The sequence below is a fragment of the Linepithema humile genome, chromosome 3, assembly GCF_040581485.1.
Source record: "Linepithema humile isolate Giens D197 chromosome 3, Lhum_UNIL_v1.0, whole genome shotgun sequence".
NCBI classification, from domain to species: Eukaryota; Metazoa; Arthropoda; class Insecta; order Hymenoptera; family Formicidae; genus Linepithema; species Linepithema humile.
In genome coordinates this window covers 13478123-13501386 of record NC_090130.1, presented here as the reverse complement: position 1 = coordinate 13501386, position 23264 = coordinate 13478123, and the positions used below count along the sequence as shown (strand labels likewise).

The 23264-nt window shown below is 43.3% G+C and overlaps 1 protein-coding gene across 1 annotated transcript; it reads right to left on the bottom strand.

Annotated features, from left to right (window-relative positions):
• Positions 1-17508: 17508 nt before the first annotated feature.
• On the bottom strand, positions 17509-20486 carry LOC105669345 (golgin subfamily A member 6-like protein 25). Its single transcript, XM_067352343.1, has 3 exons — positions 19865-20486; positions 18727-19658; positions 17509-18453 (listed from the first exon to the last, which is right to left on the bottom strand). The coding sequence occupies exons 1-3, from the start codon at positions 20484-20486 to the stop codon at positions 17509-17511; spliced, it is 2499 nt and encodes an 832-aa protein (XP_067208444.1).
• Between the last annotated feature and the right edge of the window lie 2778 nt (positions 20487-23264).

Below are 23264 nucleotides of genomic sequence, written 5' to 3'. Positions count from 1 at the left end.
TCACCGACAGTCTCTCTTTCGTTCATTACCGTTTCTGTACCGTTCCGTTTCATTACCGTATTGTTGTACCAATTTCCGTTACTGTCTCTTTTTGATACTGCCTTTTGTTACTGTTTCTCGCGATCTCCCTATTGAAAGTTATCGTGGTTCAATGTCTGCGGACGGATTTTGCGCGGAACGTTCTCCGCGAGACTGCCGTTACCGCCACTTTAGCGTCTCCGCGAGACTGCCGTTACCGCCACTTTAGCGTCTCTGCGAGAAACGAGGAAAATCCGTGAAAACAGCGGCTCCGCAACATAGCCTTTCTGGCCGTTAGATAACCGTTGTAACAGCACGCGCTGTTACTAAGCGTCACGCGGACTTCGCGTGTACATCCCCCGTTACGGGCCGCATTCCGATCCCCCAACTCGAGGGTAGTAGCACGAGAAGGGGAAGCTGCCGGGTAGGGTAGCACCCCAAGTGGGGGTAGCGCGACCGGTATAAAAGCCGGCTCGCGGAGCAGACTGATACCATTCCCCCGAGTACGACTCGGACAAGCCTCAGGGCGCACTCTGAAGCTCCGGTCGTACTCGCTCCCGATAGTCGTTCTAGGGGCAGGGCGTTCTCTGCCTCGGTCGGGTGTTCCCGGCGTTCGACTTCCGACTTTCCGTCGTTCTAGGGGCAGGGCGTTCTCTGCCTCGGTCGGGTGTTCCCGACGTTCGACTTCCGACTTTCCGTCGTTCTAGAGGCAGGGCGTTTTCTGCCTCGGTCGGGTGTTCCCGGCGTTCGACTTCCGACTTTCCGTCGTTCTAGGGGCAGGGCGTTCTCTGCCTCGGTCGGGTGTTCCCGGCGTTCGACTTCCTATATCCCTTGCACGAGAGAAGATTCTCTCTGTCCTCGGACACAGCGCACCGGCAACCGTCGACGACTCAGCAGGGCTCGGATATACGCGGTATCGCTTATTTTTTAATACTTTGACTCCGTACCGTACGAACCAACCGATTTAAAATTAAATAATTTAAGTTGTTTATATTTGGCCAAAGGCGTGACACGTTTAACGATTTACGCAATTATTATTCGTTTATTTCCGATAGTTGTTCATTCGTTCACAGTTAGGGTTATACCCATTTATACCGTTGAAACATTAAATCGTCTAACCGATAAGGAATTACTTATGTACTCATTGTTAAATGTTTATACCTTTCTTTTATAATTATATCATTGATCCAAATGCTCTTTTGAATAAATATTTATTTTGTTACTTTAATTTGTTTTTATTAATTTGGAGTCTCCCGAAAAACCACACGAACGAATTCTGGCGAACCGGCGAGTTATTTCGCGTCGTAAGAATCCGCTTTGCTAACTACGCACCGTCGTAATTCCGCATCGTGAAAATCCGCTTTGCTACCTACGCACCATCGAAATTTCGCATCGTTACGCACCGCCCGTGAGGCAAAAAATAACGCACCGTTACACCGTCGTTTCAAATTGTATTTATTTAACCTTCCTCGGTCCCGTCGTGTTGTCATTATACGCGCTATCTGTTTCACTGAATACCGTTGGATCAGCTGCTGTTTTTCGTGATCGTGTTTCCGAGGTTCCATACAGTTACCAAAATTTATTCTATGTTGCCGATCTTGCGAGCGAATTGCCTTACTACCGCCGTATTGAAACTATCTCCGCCGTACCGGCTCAGGCCGAATCATATCTACACATTGTAAGAGATTTCGAGCCTCGACTAGTTCTTTTCTTTCTCTCACGCACTGCATTGCGTCAGCTAAATGCCTGATTGGTTACGGTTAGGCGGCACTAGTAGATATGTTGGCGCGTACGTTCGCGATTGGCGGAAGATGATGCAAGCAGCGCAACGAGCCATTGTGGCAAGACAGCGTGAGTATAGTCAGTATCCACGAGTCATAGGATACACGTCGCGATTAAGAGTTTTATTAAGTTTGTCATCCCAACGTCTCTCGGCAATACTAGGCCGCGTCACGGTGTAGTAGTGCGTTGTTCTCGAGCACGTGCTCCCCGTCGTGCTATTATTATTTCTGATATTAATTAAACGGTAATAAAAACTGTACTTCTGAGCGTATTACCTAACATCTATATTTTCCCATAATTCCTAAAGTACGTTTATTCTACAGCTCAGAAGTGGGATAAGTGGATCAATAAAGTGAATCAAGGTTTGCTTTGAATGACGGACATAACTCTCGTATTCGTCTTTGCTAGTGCATCCCGCACATGGTACGCGATAAGTGCGCCGCCATTTTTTCGACCGCGTTGTGCTGTAATAATTACGCGATCGTGGCGCGCGCCGCCATCTTGGTACTCAGTGCGTGAAAAGGATTCTAATTGGCTGTTGACGATACATCGCGTTTTCCCGCTCGTTTTTCGCGTTTTTTTCTTTATCCAGAACATTCGGGAAGCATAAGTGCAGAATTTTTACGGGCATCGTTTTACGGGCATCGTTATCGTGAATATATTGTACGGTTACACGTACGTATCGATAACTCGGACGGCTTCGTATCACGAGTTTTGGACATTGCGTACTGCTGTATCGGTTAAGTGCAGTTTCGCGGACAGTCTCTTTGAAGTGTGATCTAGTAGTAGACGTCCACGTCACACCATTATAAGGAGATGGATCGACTTCGGTTGGAGGGTCTTTCTACTACTCAGCTGAGACAGGAAGTCTCAGGATATGGGTTGATTCCCAGAGACACACGTGAAGCGTTGATCGATCAGATTATGGCACATCTGAAAATGAATGGTCTCTTAAAAAACATGTGCCAGCAAAAAGTTTCTGATTCTGCTTCCACATCAACGAACACACAGAATGTATCGCCACAAGGATTGGTTCGTGACGGTTTATCTGCTGCTTCAGCACAACCAGCAGTTGATTTAAATACTGCTTCGCTACAATGGTTCATGATGCTTTCTGACTTCATGCGTCAGCGGCAGGAAGAACAAAGAAGACAACAACAGGAGATGATGTTGCAGTTCACTCAGCTTGTCGCTGCAATTAGTTTAAGGAATGACAATGGGCAAAGACCATTTCATCCATCGCCAGCCCTTCCTCCTGCTAATACCAATGGACATTCAAGCGTCTCTGGTCAAGAGAGTGGTGCTGTACTGGCATCGTTACCAACAGCACAAGCCATCAAGTGTCTGGCAACACAAATTCCATCGTTCAGTGGAAATGAAGATGACAATGTCGATCTTTGGCTAGAAAAAGTAAAGCGTGTGGCTTGCATCCATGGTGTATCAAGCGAAGTGATTCTGTTGGTTGTTTCTAGTAAACTCACTAAGACAGCTCGTGACTGGTTCGATCTAAACACCGGCACGATCAACGAATCATGGGTTAGTTTCAAACAGGCTATCGCTAGAAGATTTAAGCGAAGCATACCTTTCCACATCGCCATGCAAAAGGCAGAGAGTCGCAAATGGAATTATAATAAAGAAACGTTCCAAGAATATGCGATGCAAAAGTTGAAGTTATTACAGACTCTTCATCTGCCAGAGAAGGAATCAGTTAATTTCTTAATTAGTAGAATCACGAGTCCTACAATGAGAGGAATGGCTACTCTATTAAACACTGATTCAATTGACGACTTCCTAGAACAAATGCACGGATTGACAGTTGCCTATGGTAACACGAACAAACGATCGCCACCATCTGTTAAGAAATTCGACAAGGACAAGTCAAAAGGCTCCCCTGCTGCCAATGCAAAGCCAAGTTTTTCGGATTCAACTAAGGATTCTTTCAGCGCGTACTGCCGAACAAAAGGACACGTCAGAGCTGATTGTTTCCGGCTTAAAAAGAAGGAACAAACCAAGTAGACTTCGTCGCCGTCCAGTAGTGCCACTGTTACTGCCGTGGAGGACCCACCGGTTCCAGACTCAACGGTTGCGCTAATAGATAGCTATAAATTAGAGATTTCTGATCCTGTGCTCAAGGTAACAAAGATCAACGACATTATTTGCGAACTAAAATCTCTCTTGGATTCCGGAAATCCAGTATCATTCATTCATCCGGCGGTAATCAATAAATTTGCTAACGTTAAAACAAGTGTAATTAATAAAGCAGTTTGTCCATTTAGAGCCATCAATGGCACTTCTATTCCAGTTATCGGATCTCTTTTTGCAAAGATTCAATTAGAAGAACTCCCCGATATATTTTTAGAAATAAATCTATATGTTGTTAAAGATACACAATTTTTGGCTGATTTGTTATTAGGTCGTGACTTTATTTTAAATAATAATCTTACAGTCGTTTATAAACCTATTAAAGGCTGTAATGACACGGTTAAGCTATTTAAAGAAGTCGCTTCTACAGAAATAATTGATGATTCTTCTGATCATTTAGCATCTATAATCGCAGATATTAATACCGATTTTGATGATCTAACAAAACAAAAGCTTGTTGCTATCATAAAGGATATAGAAGAATCTGCGGTCGAACGTATCGATGACGGTCACGCGGTCACGGTAGCTCTTAAGGATAATTCCACCTACGCGTATACGCTCAGACGTTTCGCTTGGACTGAACGGATTCAAATTCGCGATATTATTGATGATTTACTGAGTCGCGGTATCATTAAAACAAGTGTCTCGCCCTATTGCGCCAAAGTCATACCTGTGCGTAAAAAAAATGGCACTATGAGATTATGCATTGACTTGCGTCCGCTTAATGAACGGGTAGTGAAACAAAAATACCCTTTCCCACCCACTAGAGAATTGTCTTGCGCGTCTAAATAATAAAAGTGTTTTCTTTATTGGATCTCAAAGATGGTTTCCATCAGATCAAAGTACACCCGGAACACACAAAGTATTTCGCTTTCGCGACGCCTAATAGGTAATATGAATTCACAAGGCTTCCTTTCGGTTTTTGCGAAGCCCCGGCCGAGTTCCAAAAAAGATCATTCAGATCTTTTAGCCTCTGATTAGGGATGATAAAGTTATCATTTATATCGATGATATTTTAGTTCCATCGGTCTCGATAGATAAAAACCTGGACACTCTTAAACAAGTTCGTTTACTACTTAAACAGTATGATTTCCAGCTAAACTTTAAGAAATGTCTTTTTCTAAGAAAGAAAATCGAATATTTAAAATATATCTTATCTTTAAACGGAATTACGCTTAGTCAGCGTCATACTAAAGCTGTTCAAGACTTTCCACAACCGCGTAAGGTTGCTGAAATTCATCGCTTTCTCGGACTTATCAGTTACTTCCGAAAATTCATAAAAGACTACACTGTTAAGGCTAAGCCCTTGCAAAATTTGTTACGTAAATCGGTAGAGTTCGATTTTGATAAAGACTGTCTTCACGCGTTTCAGACTCTCAAAAATGAGCTAATTTCATCTCCTACTCTGCAATTATATAATCCGTTCGCAGCTACTGAGCTGCATACAGACGCTAGCTCAATAGCGCTAGCTGCCATACTTTTTCAAAGGCAAGAGTCAGGGCATTGGTCCCTCATAGCTTACTATAGCCAAGCTACAAATAAAGTAGAAGCTAAATATCACAGCTTCGAGCTGGAGATGTTAGCAGTCTTAAAAGCCATAGAACGCTTTCACATATACCTCTATGGCATAGAGTTCACTCTTGTCACGGATTGTCACGCGTTAGCATATGCAATAAATAAAGCGCATCTAGATCCACGGATTGCCAGGTGGACTTTGCGATTGCAGAACTATAAGTTTAAAGTCGTACATCGAGCAGGCCACAAAATGTCTCACGTCGATGCGTTAAGTAGAGTTGCGTACATAAATTCTATACCTCTCGCGAGAGAGCTCGAGCTCAAGCAGCTATCGGATCCTCGACTCAAAGAGATCGCCAAAGAGTTAGAGTTTTCGAACAATGAAAAATTCGAGCTTATAGAAGGTTTAGTGTACAAAAAACAACCCGACAAACCAAGATTCGCGGTTCCCGAGTCCATGATAGATAACGTCATCCGCGTTTATCATAATGATATGGCTCATTGTGGGCTCGAAAAGACCGTCCATGGTATATCGTCGCATTATTGGTTTCCATCATTACGTAAGCGAGTTTACGATTATATTAGTAATTGCCTCGAATGCTTAATGTCAAATTCTTCGTCTAATGCGAGTGAGGGTGAATTACAGATTACAGAGAGAATCCCCTTCACAGCTTTTTTAAATCTTACATACCGATCATTTCGGTCCGCTAAAAAAAACTTCTGACGTTTTCAAGCATATTTTATTATTAATAGATACTGTGGCGGCTCACCGCCACATCGCTACACTGACGCGGTATAATACGCCGTGGCGCCGCTACGCGCCGCAGGTCTTCTGCCGAGTTACGAGCTTGCGGCTACACCGCCAGGTTGCGCAGGCGGTGAAAAGCTTTCTCGCGATCAAGAATCGATCGAAGCTGTATAAAAGAGCTTCACCGCAGATTTTTCTTCACTCACTCGCTTCAAGGCGAGCTCTCTACAGGGCCCTTGACTTGAGTCTTACTCTGCTTTACCAGAGGCAAATTTATCTCGCCGTTTTTCTCACGTTGCCTCGCAAGGCACGTAAAAGAAAAACAGAGTCCCAGCTTCAACCGCACACTTCAACCAAGCGGCCCGCTGACTTATCAGTACCGCCGTCACCTCCTCAGACTCTAACGTGGAAGCTAATTCCCCTAGAGTTCTGCGTCCGGTTGACTCGGCCACCAAGGGACACTCTCGTTGCTGGCGACATCCGAATTCGGAGACCTCTCTCTCCTCGGTACACAGAACATTCTGTTACGCCGAGAGCCGAGACGGTTGCATCTTCAGGCACACCGGAAACTCGTTCCGTGGCCATCCAGACTTCGCCGCCTAGAGCGTGCTCAAAGAGCAGCTGCAAGATGGAAGATCACTTTCCAAACGGAGTTCCTCCAACACCAGGAAAGGGGCTGCAACAAGCCAATTCAATAGAACCGTCCTTTTTAAAACCCGTTCAATATACAAAGACGCGGCCGGTAATTTCTTACCGCGCCCGTCAATTTTTCTTTTAAATTTCTCGGTCTTACACACATACCGAGAAAGCGCCTCTGGCGCAATCAATTAATTCAAACATAATACAGCACTTGTATATACTCATTTCTCTGACGAAGAAAATAAATTATATTTTCTAACGAAATTGGTTTTTATAAAATCTTTAACCAAGTCGAACACATCCTTAGGGCAATACGCCCATAGATACCTTCACTAGATTTACCTGGTTTTTCGCAGTCAAGACTACCGCCTCAAGAGAAATGATCCAGCATTTTTCATTGCTCTTTCGTATTTTTGGTAATCCCAAAGTAATTGTTTCTGATCGCGGTACTGCGTTCACATCTCAGGAATTTGCCGAATTCCTCCGTAATAGAAATATTAAACATTGTCTCATTGCTGTTGCAGCCCCATGGGCAAATGGTTTGACTGAACGAGCTAATAGATTCTTAAAATCCTCTTTAAAAAAGATTGTCAAAGAAAATCAAGATTGGAGTGTTTGTTTAGACACAATGCAATACGTTGTGAACAACACGCTACATTCATCTGTAAATACTTCCCCATCAAAACTCTTGCTAGGATTTGATCAGTGTAATCATGCTGATAATCTCTTGATTCAACAACTTTTCGAAATAGCTAAAATAGAATTTGATTTCGTTCAAGAAAGAGAGTCGTGTCGAAAATTAGCTTTGGACGTAGCGGATAAGATTAAAAACTACAACAAACTAATATATGACAAAAAGCACAAGAAGCCCACGGCTTACAAGCCTGGAGATCTCGTCTTAGTTAGAGATTCATCTCTAAAGCCAGGGGAAGACAAGAAACTAAAATCCGTTTATAAAGGACCGTACAAAGTTACAAAAGCCTTAGACAAAAATCGTTTCGTGGTCCAAAACATACCGGGTTCAAGCTTAACGTCTAGGTCGTACAATTCTATTTTGTCTCCTGATCGTCTCAAACTTTGGATTAAGCGGCCAGATGAGCCCAATCAATAACTGATATAAATTATTTCTATTTGCGTTACTTTTATATATATATATATATATATATATATATATGTATATATATATTTAGATTAAGTTTACGTTTGTTTAAAAAAAAAAAAAAAAAAAAAAAAATGCGTTACGATTGTGTTACTTTTATTAGTTTTAAGTTTAAATATAGATAATATATGCGTCATCAAATAACTATGTTTAGAGCACAATGCTTTACGCCCCACCAAAGCGGCCTCACCCAGAATTCCGGGAACAGCTGCGGGCAATGGGGGCGGGCATTCGCCGATGTCTCTCCCACCCCGTACTGGTGGTCGGGGACTTCAACGCCTGAGGTCAGGCGTGGGGTTCCCGGTACACCAATATCAGGGGTGAGGCCGTGCTGGACTGGGCGGCGAGGCTGGGCCTCCTGTTATTAAACAGGGGGTCGGTAAGCACCTGTGTTCACCCCCGGGGGGAGTCCATCGTTGACTTGACGTGAGCATCCCCCCGGGCAGTGGACTTGGTAGGAGCCTGGAGGGTGGCGGACCGAGAGTCCCTTTCAGACCATCTCTACATAGAGATGGTCCTGACTGCCACCCCCAGGAGGTGCTGATTCGCCGCCACCGACAAAAAGGCGATAAACCCCCCAGAAGATGGGCCCTGGCCTAATTGGACCAGGACAGACTGGTGGCGGCGGCCTTGGTGGAGACGTGGGCGGATCCTCCCGTCCTCGTCGACACCGAAGTCGAGGCCGAAGGGATCGGGGACATGGCCGAGTGTATGTGCGATGCGGCCATGCCCTGGTCAAAACCCGCCCCTCGTCGGGCCATATACTGGTGGACGGAGGAAATTGCGGATCTGCGGAGGCGCGTAAACGCCGCCAGACGCGGTCTCCTCAAGGCCCAACGACGGGCGGGAGGCAAGGATGACAGCACTGTTGAGGCGCGCGGGGAGTACCTGGCCGCAAGGTGCTCTCTGCGGACAGCCATCGACAGGGCCAAGGCCTGGGAGGAAATGGCGGAGCTAGACCGGGACCCTTGGGAGCGTCCGTATCGTCTGGTGCTCAATAGACTAAGACCAGCGGCGCCCCCAATCTCGGAGACGCTGGACTCTGGGTTTCTCGATCGGGTGGTGGGAAGTCTCTTCCCAATCAGGGATGTTCACATCCCCCCTAGAGGGAATCCCCCCACCTGGTCCGGGGACCTAGAGATATCCGAGAAGGAACTCTCTGAGGCGGCCAAAAGGCTGGGGGCTGCTGGCAAAGCCCCCGGCCCGGACGGGGTTCCCGGTCGAGTGTGGGCCTTGGCCTTTGGCGTGGTGGGTGCCCGCCTGAGAAGATTGTACAATACATGTCTCAGGACGGGCACCTTCCCCTCCTTGTGGAAGAGAGCAAACTTGGTGCTCCTTCGCAAGGAAGGGAAACCGGCGGAGCAACCTTCGGCTTACAAGCCGATATGCCTGCTGGACGAGGTCGGTAAGTAATTCGACAGAATTATTGCCGGCCGAATCGTCCAGCACTTATCGCGGTATGGTCCCAACCTTTTGGAGGACCAATTTGGATTCCGGGAGGGCCGATCGACGACAGATGCGATTACGCATCTACGGGCCCTCTCGGACCAGATTATAGGAGAGGGAGACGTGGCGTTGGCGGTGTCGCTGGACATCGTCAACGCTTTCAACTCCCTCACCTGGGAATACGTGGGGAAGGCCATGGAGTTCCATGGTTTCCCCTCATACATAAGGGAGGTCCTTTGGGACTATTTCCGCGACAGGACGCTCCAGCTGAAGGACCAGCTGGAGCGAGTAAGCCGAAGGAAAGTCTACTGCGGGGTTCCCCAGGGGTCAGTACTAGGACCCCTATTGTGGAACCTCGCGTACGACAGAGTGCTCCGCACGGCGCTTCCCCCGGGCTGTCGTCTGCTGTGTTACGCAGACGACACGTTGGTGGTGACCCGGGGAAGGAACTGGAGAGAGGCTCAGAATGCGTCGTATACTTGATAAGAGCCATGGGACTCGAGGTCGCCCCACAGAAGACGGAGGCCCTGTTCTTCTATGACAGGGCCTTGGGGCAGCCTCCCCCTACCCAAATCTGGGTAGGGGAGGTCCGTGTCCGGGTGGGGACCCAGATGAAATATCTGGGCCTCACCCTGGATGGACTTTGGGGGTTTAAGCAGCATTTTGCTAAGATAACCCCCAAAGCGGATAGGATGGCAAATGCATTGGGTCGCCTCCTTCCGAACTTGGGTGGTCCGAGGAATAGAATCAAAAGACTCTACGCGAACGTCGTGCAGTCGGTGTTTCTTTATGGGGCACGGCGTGGGCCGACAGGGTCGTGGCCAGCCGGCGAATAAAGGCGATGCTACATTGCCCGCAACGCCGGCTGGCCATTAGGCTAATAAGGGCCTACTGCACGACGTCGTTCGCGGCGGCCACGGCTCTGGCAGGCCTTCTCCCGGTCGAGTTCCTGGCGAACTCGTACGCCGAAGTATACCGGCGTACGAGGGATCCGGACCGACACGGGAACGCCCGCCTCTTACCACAAGCCGTGGCCAGGATAAGGAAGGATACCCGCCAAAGAGCCATGGAGGCGTGGCAGGCCTCCTTAATTGGCTCCACGGCGGGCAGATGGACCACCCAGGCTAACCAACCGGAATGGGCGGACAGGAGGTGACACGGTATCGGGTTCCACCTCACACAGGTACTCACTGGGCATGGATGCTTCAGTGACTACCTGTGTAGGATCGGCAAAGAGTATACGACCGAGTGCCACCACTGTGCGGCCGGTCGGGACTCGGTGCGGCACACTCTCGAGGAGTGTGAAGCGTGGGAAGAAGAGCGTCGAGTTCTGACCGTAGTGGTCGGCGGAGACCTCTCCCTGCCGGCATTGGTGAGAGCAATGCTGGAGGGAGAGGACAAATGGAGGGCCGTCTCCTCTTTCTGTGACAGAGTCATGTTGCAGAAGGAGAAAGCGGAGAGAAAGAGAAGGGGGGGCAGTGGGGGGGAGGGGATAACGCTCCTCCTCAGCCGCCGCCGACACAACTCCCCCGCCCCCAAGGGGGTAGGTAACAACAGAGCCCCTCCGAGTGGTGACGTTCACCAAAACCCCGGGGAGAATCTCCCTGGGGAGGGTCCCTTCTTCTTCTGGGACCCTCCCAACTCGGAAGGCCGGAGGGGGGAGGAAAAATTCCTGGAGAATTCTAGGAGTTATATCTCTCCCCCCTCCGGCGGGGGGTCAGTTGGGAGCGGGAGCTCCCGATTGGCCTCAGCCCCCCATCAAACACGGGAGGGCGGGGAAAGGTTGCGGTAGCCCGGCCATTCCCGGAAAAGAGCAATAACGAGAAGGAGGGGAGAATAAAAATCCTCCTCCTCCGCGAAGAGACCGGAAAACGGTCAAACCTAAGGGGGGGTGAGATGAATACCGCTGGTGATGCCTCACCCTCCCTCTACATGGTCTAGAAAGGCTACCGGCAGGGGTTTTAATGGGTATGCCTGGGACTTATTCCCAGGAAACTCCCACATAACCCACGAGATTCCCCCCGAAACCCGTGGGTATCTATAAAGGATTTCCCCTGCCTCACCAAAAAAAAAAAAAAAAAAATACTGTCAGGCTGGCCGAGCTGTAAGAGATCTCGAGCCTCGACTAGTTCTTTTCTCTCTCTCACGCACTGCGTTGCGTCAGCTAAATGCCTGATTGGTTACGGTTAGGCGGCACTAGTAGATATGTTGGCGCGTACGTTCGCGATTGGCGGAAGATGATGCAAGCAGCGCAACGAGCCATTGTGGCAAGACAGCGTGAGTATAGTCAGTATCCGCGAGTCATAGGATACACGTCGCGATTAACAGTTTTATTAAATTCGTCATCCCAACGTCTCTCGGCAATACTAGGCCGCGTCACGGTGTAGTAGTGCGTTCTCAAGCACGTGCTCCCCGTCGTGCTATTATTATTCCTGATATTAATTAAACGGTAATAAAAACTGTACTTCTGAGCGTATTACCTAACATCTATATTTTCCCACCATTCCTAAAGCACGTTTATTCTACAACATCCTTAGCCTTTGTTAAGTTAATTGTGAAATATACATTATTGTTACTTATTAATTACTGAGTTGTCTTTGTGTTTGCCTTTCATTCCGAATTCTAAACGTTACCTAGAAGAACTGCGCCCCTCTGCCATATACTGAGCGGGGAGCGGCCGGACATATTAAAAGAATTATTGAAGTTACCGATAGCGCGGTGCGATTACACGCACCTGGCGCCCATTTTCGGTTACCGATTTTATTGGGTCACCTCTGTTACCGCTGTTACCGAATTGTGCATTTATTGCCGATATCGCGTGAGTTACCTAGCTCTCGAAATACGTGGAGTACTGCGGGGTACCGACTTTCATTGGGCGTGCTCCCTCGGATCTGGCGTGATTCCGAGGCTAGTTCACGTCGCAAATTTTGGCGCCCAACGTGGGGCCCACGCCGTGAAAATTCATCGATCAATTAGTAAAAGTAAAATCTGGAGAGTAAAAGAGCGAAATTCAATTAATTATATCTGTATCTGTCTGTGTACTAATCCACTTATTACAGTTAATGTTCTTTCGTCTGTGTATATGACAAATGTACGTATCGTCCACAATATATTATATATATGCTGTCCTATGCAAGTAAATTGCAATAATTATATTCTAAGTCCTATTGAAAAGAAAAAAACTCTGGAATTTGTGTGCCGCCGCGTATACGTGTGATACCGCTCGCTGTGTTAGCGCGTGCCGCTCAGCTGTAAAGTTTTTCTACACATCGTTTGCTCGTGGCTGAGCCGCGATGTAAACACTCATACATGCACTCGCTTATATAATACCGTCTAGACCGATTTCGCAGAAATTAAGTAGGTCAATAGAAAAACCGAGACATTTAAAGTCTTAATCTTTTTCAGCATTATTTCCGCCTGACTGATTTCGAGCGTGTTATAGAGAGCCGTTTATCATACCTTTCCGATATTAGTTATACGCGAGGCCCGATTTTCGAGATCTTTTCTTTAAGAGGATGCTGAAGTGACGGGCGAACTCCGACGCGAAAGCGCCATCATTTCGATGGTACTAAAAATGAAATGACATTATCGGCGCAGCCTACGGACCTATGCCGCGTAGGTCTATGTGTACGCATTTGTTTGTAGTGGTGACTCACTACACTGACGTGTGGTCTGTGTACGTGTGTCATCGGAAGTTTGTAAACAGACGATGCTTGCGCTTGTTTCCTCGACTGAAATTTCGTCGCAAGGCTGCAATATAATGTCCGAGAAAACATAGGCGTATACAAGGTGTCAAATAAATACAAACTAAATATGACAAAATAATAAATGAAAAATATACATATAATACTATATATATCACTGAAGAAAAATGTCATATACTTTTCTTATTTTTATCCTTATGTAGTAAATACTAAATAAAACTAATTAATCAATTAATTACTATATACATATACACATATATTCAATAAATAGTTATCTTTATTTTGTATTTTATATGCTAATGACTGAAATAATGAAAGTATATATCATTTCAGTTATATAAAATACAAAATAAAGATAACTATATTCAATATGTATATGTATGTATTCCATAATTAATTAACTTATTTATTTATTTTGTACTAATTACATAAGAATGAAAATAGGAAAAGCATATAACATATTTTTCCAATTAGATATATAGTATTATACATACATTTTTCAAATAAAATATTTTATCATATCTAACTTATATCTATTAGACATCTTGTATAAGTCTATTTTGTCTTGTATGTACATCATTCAGCCATACGATAGAATTTCAATTGCGAGAAAAAAGGTTAAATGACCTTATAAATTATCTAATAAAATATAAACAGACCACACGTGCAGTAAATTGCTAACTAAAATAAATACGTATTTTTTCAAATCTGCCAGCTGATGTTAGATCGCCTATGACAATATTTCTTAAAATCTGCTAGTTCACGAATAAATCGCCTTTAGCTCTCTTTTTTCTAAACTGTCAGCTAACGTTAGATCGCCTGTGACAATATTTATTAAAAATTGTCAGCTCACGATAGATCGCCTCTGACAATATTTCTTACAATTTGCCAGTTCACGAATAAATTGCCTTTAGCTCTCTTTCTTTTAAACTGTCAGCTGACGTTAGATCGCCTCTGACTATATTTATTAAAAATTGTCAGCTCACAATAGATCGCCTTTGACAATATTTCTTACAATTTGCCAGTTCACGAATAAATCGCCTTTAGCTCTCTTTCTTCTAAACTGTCAGCTGACGTTAGATCGCCTGTGACAATATTTATTTAAAATTGTCAGCTCATAATAGATCGTCTCTGACAATATTTCTTACAATTTGCCAGTTCACGAATAAATCGCCTTTGGCTCTCTTTCTTCTAAACTGTCAGCTGACGTTAGATCGCCTCTGACTATATTTATTAAAAATTGTTAGCTGACGTTAGATCGCCTCTGGCTTGTCTTATTCTATATTGCCAGCCCACAAGAAAGCCGCCTCTGGCTTGAAGACAAGAATAAGAATTTTCTTCTAATGCCAGTCCACGAGAAAACCGCCTCTGGCTTGTCTTATTCCATATTGCCAGTCTACGAGAAAACCGCCTCTGGCTTGAAGACAAGAATAAGAATTTTCTAATGCCAATCCACGAGAAAACCGCCTCTGGCTTGTCTTATTCTATATTGCCAGTCTACAAGGAAACCGCCTCTGGCTTGTCTTAATTTTTATTGTAAGATACTTTTATTACGTCATATGCTCTATGTATATATATAATGTATATTATATGCTCCATATTATCTATATTCATATCAAAATATCTTTCTAAGAAATTGACATTATTTTGTATACTCTTTTTACAATAAATGTATATGATATATGCCATATTTTTTATTTCTAAAGCATGAAATATAAAGATATTTTTATTTTTTTGTGTCTATCATTTGTAAAAAAATCTTGATAAAAGAAACAACATTAATTTTGCAACTTGCAATAATCTGTTTCATTATATGCTTCTTTTAAATACTTACAATTAGCCTTATTTTATGTGATTAACTTGGTATTTAAAATACGTATCAAAATCGAAAATGTATTTCTATTACAGTAGAAAACAAACATACTTGTCTTACCATAGAGAGAAATGGCAAAATATAATATTGTCTAAAGTACAGTCCAATAAAAACTGTTAAAATTAAACATTTTATAAAACCACTGTGATTCATGAAAAATCAGAACTATTGTTTCAAAAATATAGACATATTTTGACTGTGTGTTTCAAACTGCACTACACATTCAAAATTCACAGAATAAATTTATTTCTGCAAAGTTGTGTATAATGTCAGTGGAAAAGTGATTTATTTGTTATTACATATACATGATATTTTCCCATTCCTCTCTGGTGTAAGACTACAATGTTTTTTTTCTACCGAACTAGAAATTAATTTTATATTTTGATGTGTATTTTAGATACCAAAGTAAATGCATAAAATAAGGCTAATTGTAAGTATTTAAAAGAAGTATATCATATATTGAAACAGATTATTGCAAGTCACAAAATTAATGTTTTTTTTATCAAGATTTTTTTACAAATGATACATACAAGAAACTAAAAATACCTTTATATTTCATGCTTTATAAATAAGTTATATGACATATACATTTATTATAAAAATATATACAATATACAAAATGATATTAATTTTTTACATAGATACTTTGATGTGAATATACATAATATGGAGCACATAATATACATAATATATACACATGAAGCACATGAATAAAAGTATTTTACAGAAATTAGAATATAAATGTATGTAACTAAATAATATAAATGTTTGCAAAAATGTTGCAAAATTTATGTAGTAGTAGTAGTTTGTTTATTGATCCCCTTAGGGTTACAATTTTCTCTCACATTTTCATTTCTCGCCATACATTTCTTTCTTATATAATAGCCTTATTCTATACTTATTCTATCCTTATCCTAACTTAACCTATCCGCTTATGGAGCAGGAGCGTGAGCCTTACGTGCTCACCCTCCTCCTCCCCTCATCCTATATACACACACACCTCGCTCGCTAAAGGGACTTCCGTTTCCATTGCTTCCTTCCATCTTATATATGTTAATACTTTTTACTTCGCCCCTTCTTTCATTCTCTCTCTCTCTCTCTCTCTCTCTCTCTCTCTCTCTCTCTCTCTCTCTCTCTCTCTCTCTCTCTCTCTCTCTCTCTCTCTCTCTCTCTCTCTCTCTCTCTCTCTCTCTCTCTCTCTCTCTCTCTCTCTCTCTCTCTCTCTCTCTCTCTCTCTCTCTCTCTCTCTCTCTCTCTCTCTCTCTCTCTCTCTCTCTCTCTCTCTCTCTCTCTCTCTCTCTCTCTCTCTCTCTCTCTCTCTCTCTCTCTCTCTCTCTCTCTCTCTCTCTCTCTCTCTCTCTCTCTCTCTCTCTCTCTCTCTCTCTCTCTCTCTCTCTCTCTCTCTCTCTCTCTCTCTCTCTCTCTCTCTCTCTCTCTCTCCCCCCCCCCACTTCCTCCTCTTCACCTCTTTCTCTTTTTTCCTCCCCCTTTCTTTCTTTCTCTATCTCTCTCATCCATCGCTCCCTTTCTCTCTCCTCACCTAGAACCCAGCCTATCGCTTCTTGCCAACTCCCTTTTCCCTCCTTCCACTTTCTACATACCTCCCATACGTGTTCCCATGTTTCCCTTTCTCCTCCACATAGTCTGCACTTCCTTTTCTCCTCCTCCTCCCAATACCTTCCCTCTCTTATTTCATTTCCCAACCTAAATCTCGCCACCCTTTTCCATCTGCTTTTCCCCCATCCTTTTTTTAAGTATCCCGGTATTCCCTCCCCTTTTACTTCTCTATACCATCTGCTAAATCTAGATTCTTTTATCCTTTCCCATCTTTTCTTCCTCTGTTTTTCCCTGTCCTTCCTCTCTACATAACTCTCCATACCATTCCTCTCCCTCCTCTCTCTTCCTTTCCACCTCCTCGATTGTTATCTCCCTCTCTTCGAAGAATTTCTTTCTCTCTTTCTCCCAATCTGATCTTACTTTCCCTTCTTTAAATCTTTCCTTTATCTCCTCCCTACATTTCCTCGCTATTTCACTCCTTCCCCCCTCTTCTAGCCTTTTCTCAAACCCCCATGCCCTCCTGCCCGCTCTTCCCCTCATCTTCTCCCTTTGCAACTCTTTTCTTACTAAATATCCTGGTGTCCTCGCTTCTACCCCCAATACCTATCTCAAATATCTCTCTTCTATCCGTTCCATTTCCTCCCTTTCCTTCCATCCCCATATCTCTACCCCATATCCCATTACCGTCCAAACCAATTTGTCAAACATCCATATCCTTCTCCCCCAGTCCCTCCCAAATCTTCTTTTTCCTATCCCCCATACCTGCCCCATCACCGCTGTCGCTTTCTTTGCCCTCTCCCTGATCTGCGCCTCCTGTCCTCCGTTCCTTTGTATTTTGTACCCCAAGTAACTAAATTCTTTCACCTCCTCAATTGCCTTCCCTTTCCATTTCCATATCTTTTTTTTTCATCTTCCTCCTCCCTTCCTAAATCTCATTATCTTCGTTTTTTCGGTGTTTAATTCTAATTTTTTTCCTCTCTAGGTATTTCTCTAGTCTCTCCATCATGCCCCTCATCTCCTCCTCCTCCTCCGCCACCAACACCATGTCGTCCGCATACGCTAATGAGTATATCCTATTCCCTCTTAGTTTAACTCCCCCCCGTTTCACCTTTCCCATTTCCTCCTCTATATCCGCTAACATTATATTAAACAATAATGGGCTTAATGGGCATCCCTGTCTCACTCCTCTCGCCGTCCAAAAATTCTCCCCCACCTTTCCTCCTACCCTTACTTTGCTTTTCGTTTCCTTTAATACCTCCTCTACCCTCCCCACCAGTCCCTCCCTTACCCCTCTCTCTCTCATTGCCCCCACCAATACTCCCCTATCTACCGAATCAAACGCTGCCTTGAGGTCTATAAATAATGCCGTCATTTTCCCTTTCTTTTTCTCTAACTGCCTGTTTATCAAGTAATTCATTATATAAATATTATCTAATGTCCCCATTCCTTTCCTGAAACCTGTTTGATTCTCCGGCACTATCTCCTTTTCCTCCACTTCCCTCCTCAACCTTTCTGCCAACGTTATCGCGTATATTTTATAACATGATGACATTAGTGTCACCCCTCTGTATTCTTCCACTCTCTCTCCATCCCCCTTATTCACTATTGGCACCACTACTCCCTCCTTCCAGTTCTCCGGCCATCCTTCCCCTTTCCACACCCTGTTACACCATTTCCAAACCCACTCCTCCACTTCCTCCCCACCATATTTCCAAGCTTCTCCTGGTATCCCATCTGCCCCCATCGCCTTCCCATTCCTTAGCCTTTTTATCGCTTTCTTTATTTCCTTCCTGCTAATTTCTTCTTCCTCATCCCCCTCCTTTTTTTTCCTTCTACCATTTCCTTTTACTACTTTTCTTTCCCCCCCCCCCTAATAACCTCATAAATTTCTTTTATGAGGTTTCTTATATTCCTTCCATTCCTCCATCCCTATCCCATCATTTATCCTTACCCTTCTTTTTCTCTCTTTATTTATTATTTCCCACACTTCACTTTTCCTTTTTACCTCTCTTGCTCTTTTTTCCCACTTTTTATTTTCTTCCTTCCTTTTCCTTTCACATAATTCCTTATATTTTTTTCTTTTTTCTTTGTACTCCCTTCCTTCTCCCCCTTTACTTCTCCATCCTCTTTGTTCCCTTCTTACCTCCTTCTTCTCTTCACAATCTCTGTCCCACCATCCTCCCTTCTTCCCCTCCTCTTTCCCCAATTTCCTCTCTACTTCCCTTATCGCCTCTTTCATCTCCCTCTCCATCCCTTCCCATTCTACTCCTATTTCTTTCTCCCCCAATTTTATCCCCTCCATCCTTTGTTTAAATTCTTTGCACCCCTCTTTATTCCACACTCCTCTCCATATTCTTCCTTCTCCCCTGCTCCCGCTCTTCCTCCCTTTTTTTCCCTGTCTCTCCCCTTTCACCCATACCTCCAATGGTTGATGGTCTGAGTCTATTCTGTCCCCTATTCTTAAACTTTTTATTTTTTTCCTCGTGTCCTCATCTGCTATTACATAATCTATCACCGTGTTCCCTTTTCCCCCTGTAAACGTGAACTCCTCTTCCTCCTCTCCCTCTGTGCATCCATTCAGTATTCCCCACCCACTTTCCTCCAGGAACTCCACCATTACTCTTTCATCTCTATTAATTTTCCCATCCTTTGATTTTCTTCTCTTTCCTTCCCCTCTCTCTATTCTATCCTCCCCCTCTTCTCCTATTTCTATAACTCCTCCTTCTACCCCCGTTCTTGCATTAAAATCGCCCCCAATTATTGTGTTTATCTCCATCTCCTTCTCCCCCACCCACTGTTCCATGCTCTGTAGCATCTCCTCCATATTTCCATTAACGTATACCCCCACTACCCTCCATTTCTGTTTTCTCTTTCTTATTCTTCCTATTATCAGCCCTTCTCTTTCCGTTTCTATTTTTTTTCCTTTTTCCATCATCTCCTTTTTTATTTCCATTATCATTCCCCCCATCGCCCTTCCTTTTTTATTCTTCTTTTCGGCTACTTGTACTCCCCATTCGTAGCCTCTTGGTAACTTTTCTTTCACCATCCTCCACCCTTTCTTGTCCATCCATGTTTCTATTAGTATTATTACATCCCAATTCTTTAATCCTACCCAGAATTCTCTATCTTTATTTCTCACTCCTGCCACATTCCAGAATCCTATTCTCCACTCCTTCTCCTCCGCTTCCTCCCGTTCCCCCTTTTTACCCCTTTCCCTTCTTTCCTCTATTCTGTGCTCCCCTCTTCCTCCCTCCTCCCCTGTCCTCCTACTTTTATGTTACCTTTTCCATCTCTTAACATCTCCTCCTCCTCATCCCACTTCCACCACTGTCCATCTATTCTTATTCTCCCATACCCTACCCATACATTTTTCCCCTTCCTTTCCTCCTCTCGGACCCCCCTCTCCTCTAATTTCCATCTCATTCTCCTTTCCTTCCATGTCCAGTCCTCTACTATCCTTTCTTTTCTACCCTTTAATGTCTTCTTCTTCTCCCATATCTCCCTTCTTTTCTCCTCATTCTCTATCCTTATCCCCACTATCTCTCTTCCTTTATCCCTGTTCTCCGCTATCTTCCATGTCTCCTCTATCTTTACCTCTGCTCCTATATCCTTCATTAACCCCTCTATCGCTTCCTTCCTTTTCCCTTCCTTCACCTCTATCCCTTTTATTACTAAATTCTTTCTCCTCTCCTCCCTCTTTTTTCTTTCTATTTTCTTTTCTATCTCTTTCAATCTTAGTTTTATTTTTTCTCCTTCTCCCTTCCCTTCTTTCCTTTTCCCCTCCCTTTTCTTTTCTCCCTCTCTCTCCATCTCCTCTATTCTCCTCTCCAATCCCTTTATCTGCTTTTTCATCTCTTCTCTCTCCTCCTTCCATCCCTCCTCTCTTTCTCTAAACTCCTTCATCTCCCTTCTTATACAGGGTGACCAATGGGAATGTGTTGAAAGTAAATAGTTATTACTTCGTAACAAATAGGCCGAATAAAATGAATTAAACGCCATTTTGTAGAGAAAACTTGTCAATTTTATTACCATATATATGAAAGAGAAATATAATAATTTAACAATTAAAATACACAATATTAAAAAAAAGAAAAATTTTGCTTGCGCATATGAATTAATGGTATATGTTTTCAAAGTGTTGTCCATTAGAATTAGCACAGAACTGCAATCGTTTGCAAAAACTTTGAAATACATTATCTAACATAGATGTAGGAATGCTGCGAGTGCATTTTTTAATATTATTTATCAGCTCTGCGGTGTTTTGAGGTTGTACGGCGTAACATTTGTCTTTGAGGTAACCCCAAAGAAAAAAATCACACGGGTTCAAATCAGGTGAATAAGGAGGCCATTCCAGACCTCCATGAGCAAATTTCGGGTATCCTAATCCAATTACTCTGTTGCCATACACTTCATGTATCGATTCAAAGACTTTGCGTGTACGATGTGGGGTCGCGCCATTCTGCATAAAATGGAAGTTCTTTACTAATCCGCGTTTCTTTGCATGGGGAAAGAATTTAGTCTCCAATAATTTTTTATAACTTTGACTAGTCACAGTTTCTTCAAAAAATTGCAGGTAGACCCCTTTTACAGAAATTGCAGCCCACGCGGAAACCTTTTGAGGATGAAGAGAAACGGCAATAGACACGTTTGGATTTTCCTGTCCTCAAAACCGATAATTTTGTTTGTTGACATATCCGTTTAACCAAAAGTGAGCTTCATCCGTAAATATTATTTGTTTTTCATCGAGTTCCTCACTTTCAAACATATTGGTTATCACCTTACAAAACTCAACTCGTTTTTCCATCGCTTTCTCCGTCAGCAATTGATGTGTAGTGATTTTGTAGGGATGCAGTTTAATGACGTCTCTCATTATTTTTCGGAGAGTTTCTCGCTTTAAATCCAAAACCTGAGCAGCTTTCCTAATCGAGGTGTTTGAATTTTTGTCAAAATAATTTCTAACGTCATCAATTGTTTCGTCCGTTGTAACGGTACGAGATGGACCAGGTAAATCATGTCTACGATCGTTCAAAGTGCCATACATACCAAAATTATCAATAATCCTGCCAAAAAATATCGACAAATAAAAATAAAATTTCACCTAACCAACATTGGAATGATGACGCGATTCCAGGGAGAGGGAGCGTGGGTAAAAAGTATCAAAAACATACCTTCTGAGTATTGTTTCGCTTGAAACTTTTTTAGATCCATATTTACTACGGAATCCACGATACGCTTGACTATAGTTTTTGCCTCTACTATAGAAGCACTCGATGAGAAACACTTTTTCTTCGATGCTTAGCGCGTCCATCCTATAACTCACAAATCGGTTTATACGACGGTTCAAATGAAATTGACGGGTCTTAGGTAGCGGACCCTAGTCGGTAAAACAGTTACCGAAATCGAGGAGGGGATATATAACCGTTTACTTTCAACACATTCCCATTGGTCACCCTGTATCTTTTATACCCTTCTTCATTTCTTCTTTCATCTGTCTCATTTCCTCCTTCCAATCTTCCAGCCCTATTCTCATCACCTCCTTCATCACCCCCTCCATTTCCCCTTTTTATTTCTTCATCTCCTCCTCTCCCTTCTCTATCTCCCTCTGTTCTCCTTCTTTCTTTTCTTCTTTTTTTCCCGGTGATCTAGTTGTTTTTTACTTTTAATAAAAATCTCTTTCTCCTCCTCTTCCCCTTTTTCCCATGCCTCCTCCCTCTTCCTCTTCCACACCTCTATACATCCATGACTCCCACATCTCACTCTCCCCTTTCTCGCTTCTCTTATTCCTTCAGCCATTTCCCATTTTCTTTTTATCCCGCTGTGTCGCTACCAGTCCCCTACCCCTATTACTTTCTATTCTCTATACACTCTTTGCTCTCTTTTCCTGTCCCGTTTGTGCCCGTCTCTATGTCCTATATTCTATGCCTGTCCTATGCCTGTCAACTCGTCTCCTTTTTCCTTGCCCTTTCCCTTTCTCCCTTCTCCGCCCCGTACTCCCCTCACTCACACACTCTCTCTCTCACCTCCACTCTCTCTTTCACTCACTCTCACCCCTCCTTCTGCTCTCCTCTCGCTTCTCACGTCACCCCAAAAACTTTGCTCTACTCCACGTGTCTCACTCTATCGCACCGGAAACGGAAATCCAAAATTTATGTATAATACATACACTTTTTTATCCTTCAGAGTGCCTTCAACCCATTTTTTTCAGCCGGGTAGCACATAACACAACCACACACACACACACACACACACGCACAACTAACACACACATAACTAACCTAAAAGATTCTGTATATGACAGATAGCACTGAGAACTGTATAGCGCCTCTAACCCAAAATCCCGGAACTAATCTACAGCTCTTTTTTACCTTATTCTTCTATATTGCACGCATGCTTTGCATAAATCTGGAAAAGTATGGCATTTTAAAAATAAGTCTCTAAGCTCTATTTTTTTGGTTTTCCATTATTGTTTCATACGCTATTCTTCGGCACACACCCTTGTTTTGCAGATTGAAGCAGTATAATTTTGATATAAAAGATATAATTCTTTGAGGTGACATTGTTTGTAAATTTTCGAAATTTTTTTTTATATTTTGGTTTAAATTTTACTAACCACCGAAAGATTAGCATGTGTACTTTACTTACACCAAAGGATTTGTAATTCTATCAAAGCAATAAAAAATG